We start from the raw sequence: 15,741 nt of genomic DNA, 5'->3' as shown, positions 1-15,741 counted from the left end.
GTAGGAGGAGCAGTGGTTCAGGTGGTGGATCAGCCTTCTGTGAACCGGAAGGTTTCCAGTTTAATTCGGGCCTTTATATGTTTTTATCTGTTAACAGAGAAGTTTACGCTGTGGTAAAAAGTGTCCTTCAGGAACCGACACGTTGCCCCTAACCACAACGTGGTGTGATAAAATAGATTCACAACCACTGAAATAATTGACTTTTTCTAAGAAATTATAGGAGCCGTTGTGTTTTCCTATTCTGGGCTCTGTAGTTTTTAACAGCCAAGAGGGAAGAAGATGGCTGTCGGTTCGCTTCCAACTTCAGCAACTGACACTTCGTGACCCTGCCAAGCTGTGATCAGTCATCGCATTGTGGTCATAATATTATCGACTGAGGCCACACTGGTCATTTTCCTCCCAGTGGCTCACTCAACTGTTTTTCCATGTCTGCCTCTGCGTTGGACAAGTGTCCCAGCACAGTGTGGACCAACACGGCCGCTCAGCGTGAATGATTTTGAAGAACTACACTCATAAAGAGGATCTGAAGCTGTGCGTGTATAGGAGTAGTGTTTGGTGAGGGGGTGAGGGGGTGGGGGTGGGGGATCTTTTGATGACGGGCGCGGCAGTGGTATGACTCATGCTCGGAGTTGCCTAGCTACAGCCAGGGGTTGTTTTCTTTAGAGTCCAAATGCGAGTACAGTGTGCACGTCTGGATTTCATTGAGAGAGAGTGAGGCTTTGTGGGGGCGGCACAAACACTGGGGTGGCACGGAGCAGGAAACAGGAGGAGCACAAATGTTCCCAAAGTGGAGGGAAAAAAAATCACAGGAGGAGGGAGAAACGGGAGTTAAAGGTAAAAGGGGAAGAAAAAGAGCGCTCAGGGTGAGGAAGTGAATCAGGAATGAAAAACCTCTGGCCAGTAACCATGGAAACGGGTCACCCCGACTAAATACGAGGAATTTATTCTGTTTTTAAATTGAATTAAAGTGTGAAAAGGGCACAGCAACGCACAACAGTCGCCCCACAGGAAGCTGCACAGCAGCCTTGAAACGTACGGCGGCTCACAGTTCACCCAGTCCAAAATCTGATCCAGAATCTCGAAGCTGCTCCTGCCACGGGCTGACGGCCAAACGGGGCATGTGCAAATGCTTACCAAGATGTTTAGCATATTGTTTGATGTCTCAATTTTGATTTTAACTCCATCTGTCGCTCTCCCGCACGGCCGTTTGCCCCGAGGAACAGAAATTGTTGAGTAATATGAAACTATTTGTGTTGATAGAATTCAGCACAAAGTGCTCTACTTGAAATTCTTTAAACAGGATCATTAAAAATAAAAAAAAATCATTAAAAGAAAGGATTAAAGATAATATATAAAATCCTAATTTCCAAACTCCTAAACTGCAGAATAATTCTGCTTTAAAGAAGAAATTGTGTCTCTAGTCATTTCCCACAAAAGTGAATCCATTTAAGTCTTCGCATTAAAAAAAATTCTGCATCCTTGAATATGTAAATTATTTGTTTTCAAAGTCCCCAGTTGCGGACTATTTGGAATGTGATGAATATTCGAACGATTCTTTCTAAAACCTTTGGTTAATGAATAATAACATATTCAATTCTGTAGTAAAGGACATCATCCATTCAACAACTGCACATCTTCTTAAATGTGTATATGGAGAGAGAATCTCTTTCTTTCTCGAAAATGACTGAAGAGCAGAAGGTGCACGTACATACACCTGTGATGATTTTGTTAATGAAAAATTATTTTTCACGACAAAGATTAGACCAAAACTAAATAAAAATTGAAAACGAACATTTATTGTCAACAAGTTAAAACCAAATAATAATGTGAAAGAAGTTGTATTTGCAAACCTGCAGCATCTGCACTGAAGCTGCTCATCAGTGAAACACTTTTCCAAAACGCTGACAATTTTTATTATTTAAATGTTTATTTGGCTGCTTGACCTGTTGCACCAGTTAACAATCTTCGTACAGTACGTTCATTAACGTTCTGCCTCTGTCACCTTATCGGCTTTATGAACTGAATTAATCTACTGAGCCTTTGATAAGGTGATTCAAAAACAGCGGAGACTATAGTGAAAATGATGAGAAACTAAAAGTCAGTTGCTAAAATTCACACTGATGTACAACAGGGCCATTCCTGGAAAATAAAACTGATGATCAAAATCTAATTCCTGAGAAACAAGAAGGGGGAAAAAAAAAGAAAAACTGTGTTTTCCTTTCCCATGTGCCTCTGGCAATATGTCAGAGATGTTTGTTCATCTTCTGAAATCGGGCCGTTCTGTGTGTCTGAACACAGGATGTGTACATACACGCATACATACCTACAGCTGCATTGTACTCGTACGTGGGTTTGCTGGTGAGGGTGGGAACATTCATTAGTGCTGCAGATTATCGTTAAAACCAGCCCGGCGACACTCGGAGCGTCGACAAGGGCGATGGTCGACTTAGTCAACAGAAGAGGGATGAGATGCGTTTCCACACCAAACGACTCACTTCGGCCGCCTTTGTTTGCTCGGCCTCGTTCAAGAGAACATCCCCAGTCAGTTGTGTGAAACTACCCCTTTAAGTCCTGCAAACATATTCTCAGGCTTCTTTTGTTAGAAGTAGGGGTTTGGAAATCTCAGGGCAGGGTGCGACATTGTGTAAGACGAAGGAATGAGCGGAGCAGACAACAGACGGAGAGCTTTACTATTGTGTAAAGCAGCAGTGACTTGGTTGTGGTCGGGCTCACTCTGCTGGCATGTGGGCTTCACACAGTCATGGTGAAACACTCCCTCACCGAGGCTCCATGCAAACACCTTCATTAAAGGATTCTGACATTACTCAACCAAAAATAGCAATCTGTCCTGCTCCAGGGCTCATTTGTCTTTTTTTTTACGTCTTGTCCAAGTCTTTGGCGTTTTTCCAAGCAGTTTAACGCGTCACAGGGATGAACATCCAACACACAAGGCTCAAAGGCAGAAGATGTGAGCGGTTGTGGCTTTTTGCAGTAATGCAGTTCGGTTCTGGGATTTTTTTTTTTTCAATCGCAGACTCAGTTGTGATCCTGTAAGTGTACAGTGCAGTTAAGTGTGTACTGGAATTAATAGAAGCACTCTGATGCAGCCAACCCTGAGAAAGTGTTCTCAAAGAATCATCATTAAAGCTTGTGCACACAACACTTATCACAACTGTTCCAAGTCCTTCATGACTGGTTTTTCCAGTACTGATCGCCAGTGGCAGTGTGACAAAGGGCCGATCGTTGAACAAGAGCCCTATTGGTCGTCTTCAGCAGCTACACAGGCCCGTGATTTGTGGAAATGTGTTTAGACCTAAAGAACGTGTTGTGCCCCCACCGATGCAGTGGTGCAGCCGAACTACAACCAAGTTATTACTCTGAAAAATGATAGCTGACTGGTGCATGACAGGACATTTTCCTCTCCCGAAAATACACAGAGTCTGGATTCTTGTGGCAAACTGCAGTTTTTGCTGCACAGTCATGCAACGCTGCAAAGTTGCGCTGTGGACGGAGAGTTGATTCCCACTGGGTGGAAACGCAGCAAACCGTGGCTACTTTCACCTGCAAGGTGGGGTCGACACACCCACAAAAAAAAAAAAAAAACAATCAGGCCCAACCACATTCTTCTTCTCTGTCTTCTTCCCATCGATTTTGTGTTTTTAAATGCTCAATTTCACCGTAAAAATTGCGTCTCACGAGCAGTTGTGGCTACACGTGTGTCACACTGTGGTTGTTTTTAAGAAGCAAGTCAAATTGCAAAGCTCCGGACATGAGCACCACGGTCGCGGGCACATGGGTTGGAGGGAGCGGCCTGCCAGCTTGGGCGAATCGGTTTGCGTTGGTGATAGGTTTTTGGCTGAGTGTAGCAGATGTAGCCTGGAGTCTAAGGATATTCTGAACCTGAATTACAGAATTTACACCGACATAATTTCCCTCAGAGATGTGGGTGCGGTGCTGAGCACGTTAAGTACTGCAGTCAAGGTGTGGCGCGTGACATTTAGACTACTGTGCATGAATGGGTGAACAGTCCATCATGTCAATGGTCTGCACTCAAATTCTGCCTGTTTGTACCGAAAGCGCTTTACACTCATTCACCCAATCACACACGCACTCTCATCATGATCTGAAAGGAGGAGCCGGGGATCGAACCACCAACCCTGGGATTGGTGGACGACTGCTCCATGTCAGCTCTGCTTAGTAATGAGTGGCACAGGATATAGAATCACATGCACGGCCTTGTAACAATTGCATTACACCAGCGCAGGATATAGAAACTCACGTATAATTTAAAAACTAGGTAGAAACACATGTGAACCCAGCTCCCACAGTACAACCTCAGTGCGTTGCACAGTTAAGGCTGATGCATGAACAAGTTTAACAGCCCAGCTTTCACAGTCTCGTCTGACGCAACCTGACAACACATGGTAAGCGGCTGAAGTCAGAAAGGGAACATTAGCACCAGCAGTGGTTAGGGAGTACAGGTAGAAACACACTGTTAATAAAATGACGCCGTTTACACACCAGTGAACTGCTCCCTCTGATTTAGCACAAGAAGCAGAGACTGATCAGACATGAGCTGGACTCCTAAGCCTCCCAGGTGAAAACCATCGCTCACAAAGCTGCAGATTAAACTTAATAGCATGAAAAGAAGGCCGATGATGATTGGCAGCGCAATATGTGGTCAGATCGGGTCAGATAGGGGCCCAGCATGATCAGTGTGGACCTGGACACATTAGTTACTGCACGGAGCAGAGTGCAGATGGTGGGCGGCACGAGGGCAAAAGGTGAAGGACAGATGATATTTACAGGGTGATTTGTTGAGATGACTCCCATTGTCTAGAGGAATTCCCCAACGTAGCACTGAGTTGAAGCCAACAAAGTTTTTTTGGGCTTTGCTAAAAAAATAAATAAATAAATAAATAAATAAAAGGGTAAAACTGTATTTAATGGTCAGGATTCATTGCTTAACATTTTATGGTTCTACTAATTTTTCGTTTCGTTGGAGTTTGATAGTGTTGCCGTGGAAACCAGTGATGTCCATAAGGTGCAGAAACCTGAGGCGTTACCATGGCACAAGGCTTTCATGTAGCGCTGGCTGGCTATGTTTAGCATTCCAGCTTTGTGAGTCCCCACGTTCGACACATGAAAAAGTTATTTTCCATGACGGCCACGTACAATCCACAATATTATTCTTAGCACCCACCAAAGCAGAAATGCCTCAGTTTCACTATTCACTAAGAAACGTGTCAGACAATAGTGTGTGTGTGTGTGTGTGTGTGTGTGTGTGTAGCTGCGTAACAGCCTTGCTACAAACTCAAGCAGCACTTTTGAGGTCAGTGTTTTGGGAGGTTAATCATTTTGGAAGCCTGTTATTACCCAGCTCACTGATACCTGAGGCGGAGGCAGCCTGACATGATCCTGACCAGGTGCTTTACTCAGCCTTTGACTCACGCTTCTGTTGTTGTATCGGCATATTTTTATAGTTAGCAGAAGCAAACAAGTGACCTCAGTCTCCCAGTCCACACCCAGATTATTTTTGTCTGCCTCTATCTGACTTTCCTGCCTGACTTTTATTAGCGAGCTGGTGCCGATGCAAACACATGCCGTGTTTCCAAATGTAGTCTCGCTGTTCTACATCCTCTTCCTCTATAGACTCTTTGTGGGAAGGTTCAAACTTCCCTAAAAAAAAAGAGTTCACACTTTAAGTTGCTCATCTCAATAGAGGCGTTTCTGTCTCTCAAAAGAATTTGGAGAAAATATTCAACATTTCCTCAGTTTGTTGAAAAAACATTCTGCGCATTCTCTTCCTCTTTGAATCACGTCAACTCCTGCACAACCTCGTCACATTGATCAATACACAAAAATCCAATTTAAACCAGTCTCCATTCATTGTTCTGCTTTTTCATACCTCGAATGCTTCTTCTCTCTTTGTCTTTTGAAGTTTTGTTGACTTCTTTGATTTGCATCGGCGTATGCACGTGCCATTCATTTGTGCTTTGAATTGGCTCGCATCACTTACACCAGCAACGGCTTGTTGTATGTAATGTAAAAACAGAACATCTACCAGTTTAGAGCTAAACAACAATTATCTACTGGAGCCAGTTTGGCACAACCTGGGCTCTTACATAAGACGGTCGCCTGTCCAAACTGGTGACCAAGAGCCCAATAGTCACTCTGACTGAGCTGCAGAGATCCTGTTTGTAGATGGGAGGAAGTTCCAGAAAGACAACCATCACTGCTGCCCTCCACCTGTTCTGGGCGTTATGGCAGAGTGACTGAAAGGAAGAAACACATCACATGGAGTCTGCAAAAAAAGCAGCTGAAGGACTCTTAAACTGTGAGGAACAAGATTCTCTTGTCTGATAAATCCAAGCTTGAACTGCTTGGCCTCAACTCTAAACATTATGTCAGGAGGAAACCTGGCACCTCGCATCAACTGACCAACACCGTCCCTACAGTGAAGCATGGTGGCGGCAGTATAATGCTGTTGGAGTGTTATTCAGCAGCAGGTATTGGGAGACCGGTCAGGGTTGATGAAAAGCTGAATGGAGTAAAATACAGAGATTTCCTTAAGTGAAACCTGTTCCACAGCGCTTAGGAATTCAGACTGGGCTGAACATTATCCTTCCAACATCTTTCCCAATCCTAAGCACACAGCTAGGACAACACAGAAGTGGCTTAAGGACAACTCTGTGAATGTCCTAGAGTGACCCAGCCAGAGCCCTGACTTGAAGTCTATTAAACATCTGTGTAAGACACCCCAGCATGGCTGTCCACTGACGGTCCCCATCCCACCTTACTGAGTTTGAGAGGATTTGCAAAGAAAAATGGCAGAAAATCTCCCAGGTGTGCAAATCTGGTTCCATCATATTCAAAAAGACTCAAGGCTGTAATTGCTGCCAAAGGTGCTTAAACAAATGTACATGTCATATTTCAATTTTACTCTTTTTTAATACATTTTGACTTTTTTAAAATTTTGTTTTCATTATTGGGCGACTGAGGGCAGAATAAAGAGAGAAAAAAAGGACTGAGACAATTGTTGTGTCAGGCTGCAGCACAATACAATTGGAAAAAGCGAAGAGGGTGTAAAAAGTTTCTCAATGCACTGTAGCATCAAGGTTAGAAATGTTTATTGTCATTTTGAAATCGGCCAAGCAAACTTAGTTGTAGCAGCTACAATGGCAATTAAACACTTTATCTCCCTGGTAGACAGTGGAAACAGAAAATAAGTTTCCTTACTCACTTCCTAATTTCAATTTGGCTTAAAGCACAGGTTATAAATAACATCAGATTGCAGGATATATTTGCTAAGTCAGCTTAGGGCGATGATCATCATGAGTTGCGTGAGTAATCCATAATACACTCACTCAGTCGTCTCAAGAGCTTAGAGCTTTGGACACAAGATCAACATGGATGTTGTAGACTTTCAAATGTTTTTACAACTTCATAATCAAACGCATTCATAAAGGTCATTTCAAACCACAATTTAAATGAGCTCAAATGAGTCTGAGTGATCCCTAGGGTATTAGATGGGATTAATACAGGGGACTAAGTGGACCTGGGGCATGAGGTCAGTGCCTAAAAGCCCCTAAACTCCAACTAGGGGCTGCTTGAATTGAATTTGTGGCCACTAAACCGATTTTGGGGCCACTAAGCTAATTTAGGAGAAACTATTCAGGTAACAACCTAAAAGTCAGCAGGAACAGAAACTGTTGATTGTTGGGGTCTCGTTCTAAAGGGGTTGTTCCTCTTCTCGGGCCTCCATACACCTTGTCTTGCTGCTCTTCTCTTTAACTTAATGGCGTGTGCAGCCGTTATTGCCTGGAAACTGGTGCTTCCTTCAGCCTTTCTTAGGTTTGGGGCCTCTAAGATAAGACCTTGACCTTCAGAGATTGTCATATTTGTTAACTTGACTTCTTGTTTTCAGGTTCCCCCTCATAAATCAGCTACAAGGGGTAGAGGTCAAAATACCCGCTGATAAAATGGCACAGCCCTTCAAGACCACAACCGAGGACCTGTCTGATTTGATGAGGAAATACTTGTGCTAGGAAATGGGTCAGCTTCATCCAAGCTGAACGAATTCCTGGCTCTATGATTGAGAACCTACCGACATTTGCAAAGTTCGTTCAATTGCTTCTCACTTCTTCGGCCCTGTTCTGTCTTTAACGGCCATAAACCTGGCAGTTTGGGATCTTGATCTTCTTCTGTTTATCCCTAATTAAAGTCTTCCCCATATTTATGCTTTATTCAGTAGCTGTTTCCCTGTCGGGGGGGCTGCAGCTCTTTCAGCCGGTTAAGTCCCGTCCTCCAGGTTCTGCCAGATGCTCGGTCTCTACAGCCATAGATAGAAGAAGCCTGTTGTATAAACTTGGATTCTTGGTTTTGCCCAGATTAAACCAATTGAGTTGCTGAACTGCTACAGGTTCTGGATAATCTACAGTCCACCAAAGCTTATTCAACATCATTTCAGACATTTGGGGCAAAATGAAATGAAATGAATACATATTGGATGAGATGGGATTCAGAAAAGTAATGGTCTGAACGTTGGCTGACGCTGGCTCCAAACCTGCGTATTTGACCAGCTCGGCACAGCATGATTATGATAAAGCTCACAGGATACACAGCACAAACTTTTAAAAAGGATTTTAAAAGTGCAAAATGTGAATGTGAAAAGCATTACCCTCCTTTTCTCTTCAGGAAGATGCAGACAGAGGTAAATATCAAGCAAAGGAGTCAAATATGATATTGATACTGTCAGAAATGGAGACAAAGAGAAGCAAAGAACCAGTGAGTCAGGGTTCCGAGGTGGAGTGGGCAGCTATGTCTCATTCAGGCCTACGAAGCTGGACTTTTCATGAGCCGCAACATGGGACGGCGGCTTTTAGCTGTTAGATGTTAACTGACATCAACAAATGACAATTAACTTTCTTTCATGTTTAATTCTCTGACAGAGTTCACGTGTTGTCAGTGAAACTGCCATCAGGGGAACTAATGGATTACTAGATACGATGAGTAATGATGTGCTGGCCTTTGTACTCCACTAATGTGAGACCAGCAACAAGAATCCAACCACGAAATGGCGAACGAGCTACTGTTTCATGGTTTGATTTACAGGTTCATTGAATTCAAGGACATTTACAGATGATCGACACTAAGCCAGAACGTAGAAAAGTACTGGACAGTTTGACGTATTTCCACTTAGTAATTCTATTTTCTGTAGCTTTATACTTCATTAAAGAGCAAATGTTGAACATTCACTCTATTACTTGATTTGAAAACTATAGTATACTATACAGTATAGTATAAGTAATAAAAACATATAATATAAATAATAAAAATACTTTTATAGCTTTTTATTGATCTCCAGTGCAAATGAGTAAATTCAAATTATAACAGCTGGATTAATTGATTATTTGATGCATAATTGTCCCCATGAAATAAGTCATTGTGCATAAATAGTACTAGTACTTTTGAGCTACTTTTACTGAAGTACTGTTCAGAACAGATGTACACTGTGGTTATGATACTTTTACTCAAGCAAATGATCTCAGTACTTCTACAAGAACTGAAATATGAAGTAAAAATGAGATTTAAAAAAACAAGATGAGGATCACTTTCACATCCGAATAACAACAACAACAAACCAACACAAACGTCATTAAATACGTAACAAATACATAAATAGATGACGGTTAACTAAAAGTGTAAGAGGCACCGACATATTTGAAATGGCTGCATGGCATCGATAATGTTTGTAAAGCACTTGGAGTTGATCCAGCAGCTCGGAGCGTGAAAAGCTTCCTCACCAAACGTTTTCATCCTGCAGCCTGCAGCAACTAGACAGTGGCCGATAACGTGCTGCCTCAAACTAAACTCGAGCGTGTGATCGGTGGCAGATGACTGGGGATAAAACGGCGATGGGCAGTAAGAATTCATTAACTCAAAACCGTGTGAAACATGTCCAACCCCTCCCTCACCGAATTCCTCCCTCACCACTTTGTGCTTGCTTGGTGCCTCCATTCTCATTCGCTTCCTTCTCTCCCTCCGTTTTTCTTGCTCAAGTTATGACTTGCACTTAGTTGCCCCCACCGCTTTTTTTTTTCTTCTCCTTAGCAACATTCCTACATCCTGAAAGCTCTTCCTCTCTAACAAAAGCGGGAAAAGACAGAGGGGTGGTGCCATCGCTTGTTTGACTGTTTGTGCAATGGCAACGTTGTGATTGTGGTGAGGCCCGGGCTGCCGTCTGTTGCCATGACAGCACCCGCGCATCACTGTCAATAATGTGCAGTGTTATGGGAGTTCCCTTCTCAAACATCAGTGAGTCATCAGAGACAATCACCATCATCATCAGCTGAGGGGACAAAGACATGAGACACCCAGCGCACAAGGAAAATCTAGGGCCTGCCCACAAGGAGCTGTTGTAATACTTTGAGTTTTTGCATACAGTTAGACAGACCCAGAGGGTGGGACGGGGAACGGGAGTGGAGTGGGAGGGGACAGACGGGGCAGAAAAGAGGAAAGACATCATGTGATCGAGCAAGTGAGAAGCTTATCTGGGGTGTGGACGTAAAAAGAAGGCAGGGTCAAAGTGGGCGGATGGGTAACTTCTAGAGTTTGTGCTTTTAGACTCTGAGTCTGAAACCAGTTTCCCTGAGAGCGGGAGGAACTAGACGTGAAGAGACCCACAGCCCCCAAACAGTAAGTCCACGAGTCTTCTTCTTATGGTTCAGGTTATTCCTGCTGCTCCATGTTTCAGTTAGGACAGTTCTCTGGCTTGTTTTTTAGCATTGCAGAAGCTGATGATGGTTAGAAAAACAGGTGTGTGTGTGTGTGTGTGTGTGTGTGTCCTGTACTGTGCAGGGGAGGCGGCTTCCCGCCGGCAGCAGCTATTGTTTGTTCGCAATGTTCACTGTGCTGCTTATTTTGCTCCATGGCCACAAACTTAAACCACGTGTTGCGTTGTGTGTCATGGAAAAAAAAAAAACGCTATACGCAGGCCAGATCCCAGCAGCAACAGGTGACGCGTCCGCTTTTCAGGAGAGACCTCAAAAGATCTTTGACCGCATGTGTGTTTCAAATTAGAGCCTTCACTCGTTCTTGTTCTGTGGGCATCTGCAAGGAGACGACGGCAGGAGCACATCTGTGTTTGTGTCCTCACAGCTTCAGGCAGAAATTAGACAGAGCAAATATTTGCTGAGGTTTCTCCATGAAATGTGGGAAATACAGATGTGTGAAGCACGATCACATGTGGATCAGTGTGTGTGTGTGTGTGTGTGTGCGTGTGTGGACCCAGCCCATGACCAGCTCCTACAGTGCAGAGAACAAGCGGACTCCGGATGGGGCTCTTCCTGTGTTCACAGCCAGCGACTCACTACAGCCACAGATGCTTCACGTAGAAATGCTGCGATCTGACGGGTATCACAGGCTCCGTCCACCTGGACACTAACACACTTACCCCCCCCTCCCCCAAAAGCAGTGATAGCGTCCAGTGCTCCAAACTTGTGAGGAACTGGGCGTGGGCCAGCTAGGCGGGAGAGCAGCAGGTATTCACTACAGTTATTTTAAGGAGTGGCAGCTTTCACGTAAGCGCAGGACAAGCCGGGACTCATCTGCTCGTCCTCAACTTGCCTCCTTTCCACTCTCTCCCTGTCGTTGCCGCCAGCATCTGTTTACTCGGGGGTTAAACTGACTTGTTGGCCCGTTGACTCAGAAACGTTCAGCAGTGCCAACGTTGTCTTTCCCTCTGTTTACATGAGTTTCTCTGGGAATGTTTGAGCTGTAACTCACAGTAATTATAAAGCTGTGAAGCCACGCCCTGAGTGGGCGCCTGGGTTTTGGGCCTTGCGAGTGTGTGTGTGTGTGTGTGTGTGTGTGTGGAGTCATTAATGGCTCCCTTTCTGAGACCCAGCAGGCAGAGTGGAGCCATATTTGATTCTTTCTGCTCATATTACTGTGTGTGCAGGCATTTATGTGACTTTAGCCTCCAGTTATAATCATCCAACATAATGAAGGGTGGAAAGTGGTGTAACAAGTTTCTGTGTGTGTGTTTGTGTCTCAGCACAGTCATCATGCTGATTCTCCTCGGTGGCATTTTTGTGCTGCACATCATTGGAATCATCCTCCTCGTAGTGGCTACCGTTGACAATGTAAGTAACTCTGTGATTATGTTTTAATCCCTGGGGTTTATTTCCACATACCTGCACAGGGTCTCCCTGCCCTCCCTGCCCTCCCTGCCCTCCCTGCCCTCCCTGCCCTCCCTGCCCTCCCTGCCCTCCCTGCCCTCCCTGCCCTCCCTGCCCTCCCTGCCCTCCCTGCCCTCCCATGCACACAGTCGCACGCACGGTTGCACAGCTCTGCAGCCTTGAGGCACAATTTCCCCAGCATCACCTCTTAACTTCCTAGTTAGATTGTTGCACTGACAGCGCTGAAGATCTACGTTTCTAATCAGCCGCTCACCACTGTTTGTTGCTCAGCGGCTCCTCTCGGGGGAAACATATTTGACATTTCTGGGTGACACACACACACGGTGATGTCATCCAGTGCCACAGTGTGTATCCACGTGTGTGTGTGCGTTCAAAGTTCAGGCATGAGGACGGCCTGTACATGCTGTTCGTGCTCATGTAAATATTTGAGATTCTTGCCTGTATTCTAGTGAGATATGTGAAATGCCACAGTGGCCGACAGATGTACCTTCCTCTGATTGTCCCCCCCCCCACAAAATACACTACGTGACAGAACCCAGCGTGAACACACGTTCTGGCTCTGCCACAATGTTTACTACTACTCCCGTTTCCAATTCACCACATTTTTCTCTGAATCCGTAACTAATTATTTGTTCAGTGTTAAAGGCTTGTTTGTGACGCAGGAGACCTGCAACGCGATATGAACTGTAATATGTTTGCCCTCCACCTCAGGCCTGGTGGGTGACGGACACCGTCTCTACTGACGTGTGGGTTCGGTGGACACTGCAGAATGGAGTGTGGAACTCCACTGATCTTCCCACAGGCCCAAGCTACCCACAAGGTAAGACCCACACATGCACTTTGTGGTCGGAGGTTAAACATTTGCTCCTGAAACGTTCAATCTTCACACATAAAATCAGCCAAATTCAAGTTAAAAAACAACTAACTAACTAACTAACTAACTAACTAACTAGTGCACGTTTACAGATTCTTCATTCACTATGTTTAGCAGATATTAGGAGCTGTTTTGTGGGATAAACACCTGGTTGCACCATTGGTGGATTCCACTTAGCTCTTTCCAATAGGAAACAGGAAGATGACCAGCAGCGACCTGAAACTATCAGAAAAACGATGGGGAAACAACCAAAAACACCGAAAAACGACAAGAACAGACACAAAACTTCCAACAACAAATTTCCACACACTCAAAATGATCCACACCAAAAAGGGGAGGGGTCTGTTTTCTTATAATCCGTCCAGCGGTGCCATTAAACTAGTGCAGAAGTAAAGTATATGATATAATAATATGATCCCATAATGAAAAGAGCTGCAGCCTGATACTGAAAAGGGGAAAAACGTATTTCATTAATCCCCCAATGATGCAGGAGACAAAATGGACTTTGTTTTATTTTCCTATTTTTCCAACCAGCTGAACATATTTGCAATATTTCAATGTCTTCGGGATTGTTTTGTCATGTGCACAATGAAAATGTGCACAAAACAGGTGGATAACGACGCATTCATTTCCGAAGGGTTTAACAGTAAAAACGCGACTAGTTTTGCGTCACCGGGGCTGCGGGGTGTGGTTCCGTCAGGCTCGGCTGACAGCATCGATCAGCCGGTGAAACCACCACCTGTCATCAGACGGGGAATTCCAGACTTGCGAAATGCTGACGAGGGAGAGAAGCCCCGAGCCATGAAGTTGGGTCCCACGGCCCATAGGGGGGGGGCTGGGGGAGGCTTTCATCACCACAGAGTCGTTGTCAGGGACAACATCATTTAACAAACCTCAGAGCGAAGCGTTGACTGGTGGACCTGCTGTACGTGGATCCACTGGGGACAGTTTCAGTTTTCTCATTGCAGATGCATGATTGTAGTCACAGCTGGGGACCTTCAAGTTACAGAAAGCGTAGCTGTTTGTCTTCACGTGGCTCCAGAACCAGTGCAGTTCAGGAGAAGAAGCATTAACGGTGTTTTTTGGGTGTGTTAATAGAATGTGAAGCGCGCACACGCACACGCACACACACACAGCCTGTTTAACTGCTCTCTCTCTCTCTCTCTCTGGCTCCCCCTGCAGATTACCTCCAGGCGGTGCAGGCCAGCTCCGTGCTCGCCTGTATATTCTCCATCCTGGGCATCTTTGTGTTCGTGGCTCAGCTCTTCACCCTCGAAAAGGGAAAGAGGTTCACCATCAGCGGCATCTTTCAGATCCTCGCCTGTGAGTATTTTCTTTCAGTCCTTCTCTCTCTGTGTCTGTCTGTCTGTCTCTCTCTATGCCATCCACTGGATTCCACCTTCACCAATGTCCTTCGCTCTGTCCAGGCCTGTGCATCATGATCGCAGCCTCCATCTACACAGACCGCTTTCACCTGGACGAGAAAAACGGCTCGTACGGCCACTGCTTCATCCTGGCGTGGATCGCCTTCGCCCTCACGTTCATCTCCTCCATCATTTACTTTGTGCTACGCAAGAAGACTGCGTGAGGACACTAGAACTAGCTCCGACCATCCCGACATCCTTCGCTTGAATCTACACTACGAGCTGAAATCTGGCTTCAGATTTGAGCTGCTAGTGTACGTTCAGCTGTAGATATTTCAAGCAGACGCGTTGATCCTCTCAAATACAGGCTGGGGTTTCATTGAGCGCGCCCGCTCACGCACACGCAAACTCAATCAATCACAGCTGTATTTGAGTGTGTTCTCAACCCAGAGCTTGTGCTGGGTTTGTTGAGGGCATCCAATTATTAGGATTATTTTGTTGTTATTGCAACACAAAAGGCCATAAAGTATATAAGATGCCGTGTTAAATTAAGATCTAGCAATGTTTGATTTTGGCTTATAACAAAAGGAGGTTGAAGTCTTTTATTTTGAAATGTGCATGTGTGAATGGATATATGTGTTGAATAAAAAGGGGCGAGTTAATTATTTGAGTTAAAAAATGTTTTTTTCCATTATGATGTTGTTGTTTGTTTTTTTGTACAAATTTTATTTCAATCATCACGATAATTAAACACAGCAACTCCGACGTGATGCCATCGATTTTCAACCTACTCAGTCAGTCGGCGCGTGTTCGGAGACGTAAACGTGCTGTAGATTGTTGAGTGGGGGGTCGTCGAACAGGTCGGGATCTGTTACGCTGCATTGCTCACATTGTTTTAGTTCCTTGAGCTCCGACGTTGTGAGAATTCAAACCATTTGCAGGAAACACATATGTCGCCGATGATTATTCTGATTCACACTCGCAATTTATGTTTGGAACTTTACATTTTTTACGCAAATCACCCGAATCAAAGACGTCTGGCTGTAAATCCAACCACGAACTGGTAAAATGTCAACTCTTCATCAGTTAATATGCTCTTGCAGATACAATGTGTAAATATATTTTCTTTGGCAAAAATGCTCTGATGAGGTTTTATTTTTGTTAGTTATTTCTCATTATGGATGATTTTTACAATAATAAACTTGATTTTCAACCAGTTGTTGAAGTTCTTGAAGTCTTTTCTCCGCAGTAAATCAAAGAATACTTTCACTCAGGGACTGAAGCTTTTAGCAGATGGAGA

At 44.5% G+C, this 15,741-nt stretch overlaps 1 protein-coding gene across 1 annotated transcript; it reads left to right on the top strand.

Moving 5' to 3' along the window:
- Window positions 1-10,542: 10,542 nt before the first annotated feature.
- LOC137100082 (epithelial membrane protein 2-like) lies at window positions 10,543-15,657 on the top strand. Its single transcript, XM_067477713.1, has 5 exons — window positions 10,543-10,698; window positions 12,059-12,146; window positions 12,915-13,023; window positions 14,260-14,400; window positions 14,505-15,657. The coding sequence occupies exons 2-5, from the start codon at window positions 12,069-12,071 to the stop codon at window positions 14,663-14,665; spliced, it is 489 nt and encodes a 162-aa protein (XP_067333814.1). The 5' UTR covers window positions 10,543-10,698; window positions 12,059-12,068; the 3' UTR covers window positions 14,666-15,657.
- Window positions 15,658-15,741: the final 84 nt, after the last annotated feature.

Source organism: Channa argus, chromosome 15 (assembly GCF_033026475.1).
Source record: "Channa argus isolate prfri chromosome 15, Channa argus male v1.0, whole genome shotgun sequence".
In the NCBI taxonomy this organism is placed as follows: domain Eukaryota; kingdom Metazoa; phylum Chordata; class Actinopteri; order Anabantiformes; family Channidae; genus Channa; species Channa argus.
Note: the sequence above shows the minus strand (reverse complement) of the source record. Positions and strands in the feature narration are given on the sequence as shown.

Bases quoted from the DNA above. Each gene is read 5' to 3' on its own strand.
- LOC137100082 (XM_067477713.1), top strand. From the start codon at position 12,069: ATGCTGATTCTCCTCGGTGGCATTTTTGTGCTGCACATCATTGGAATC. The intron at 12,147-12,914 runs GTAAGTAACTCT...CCTCCACCTCAG, and splicing joins TAGTGGCTACCGTTGACAAT to GCCTGGTGGGTGACGGACAC. The intron at 14,401-14,504 runs GTGAGTATTTTC...CGCTCTGTCCAG, and splicing joins CATCTTTCAGATCCTCGCCT to GCCTGTGCATCATGATCGCA.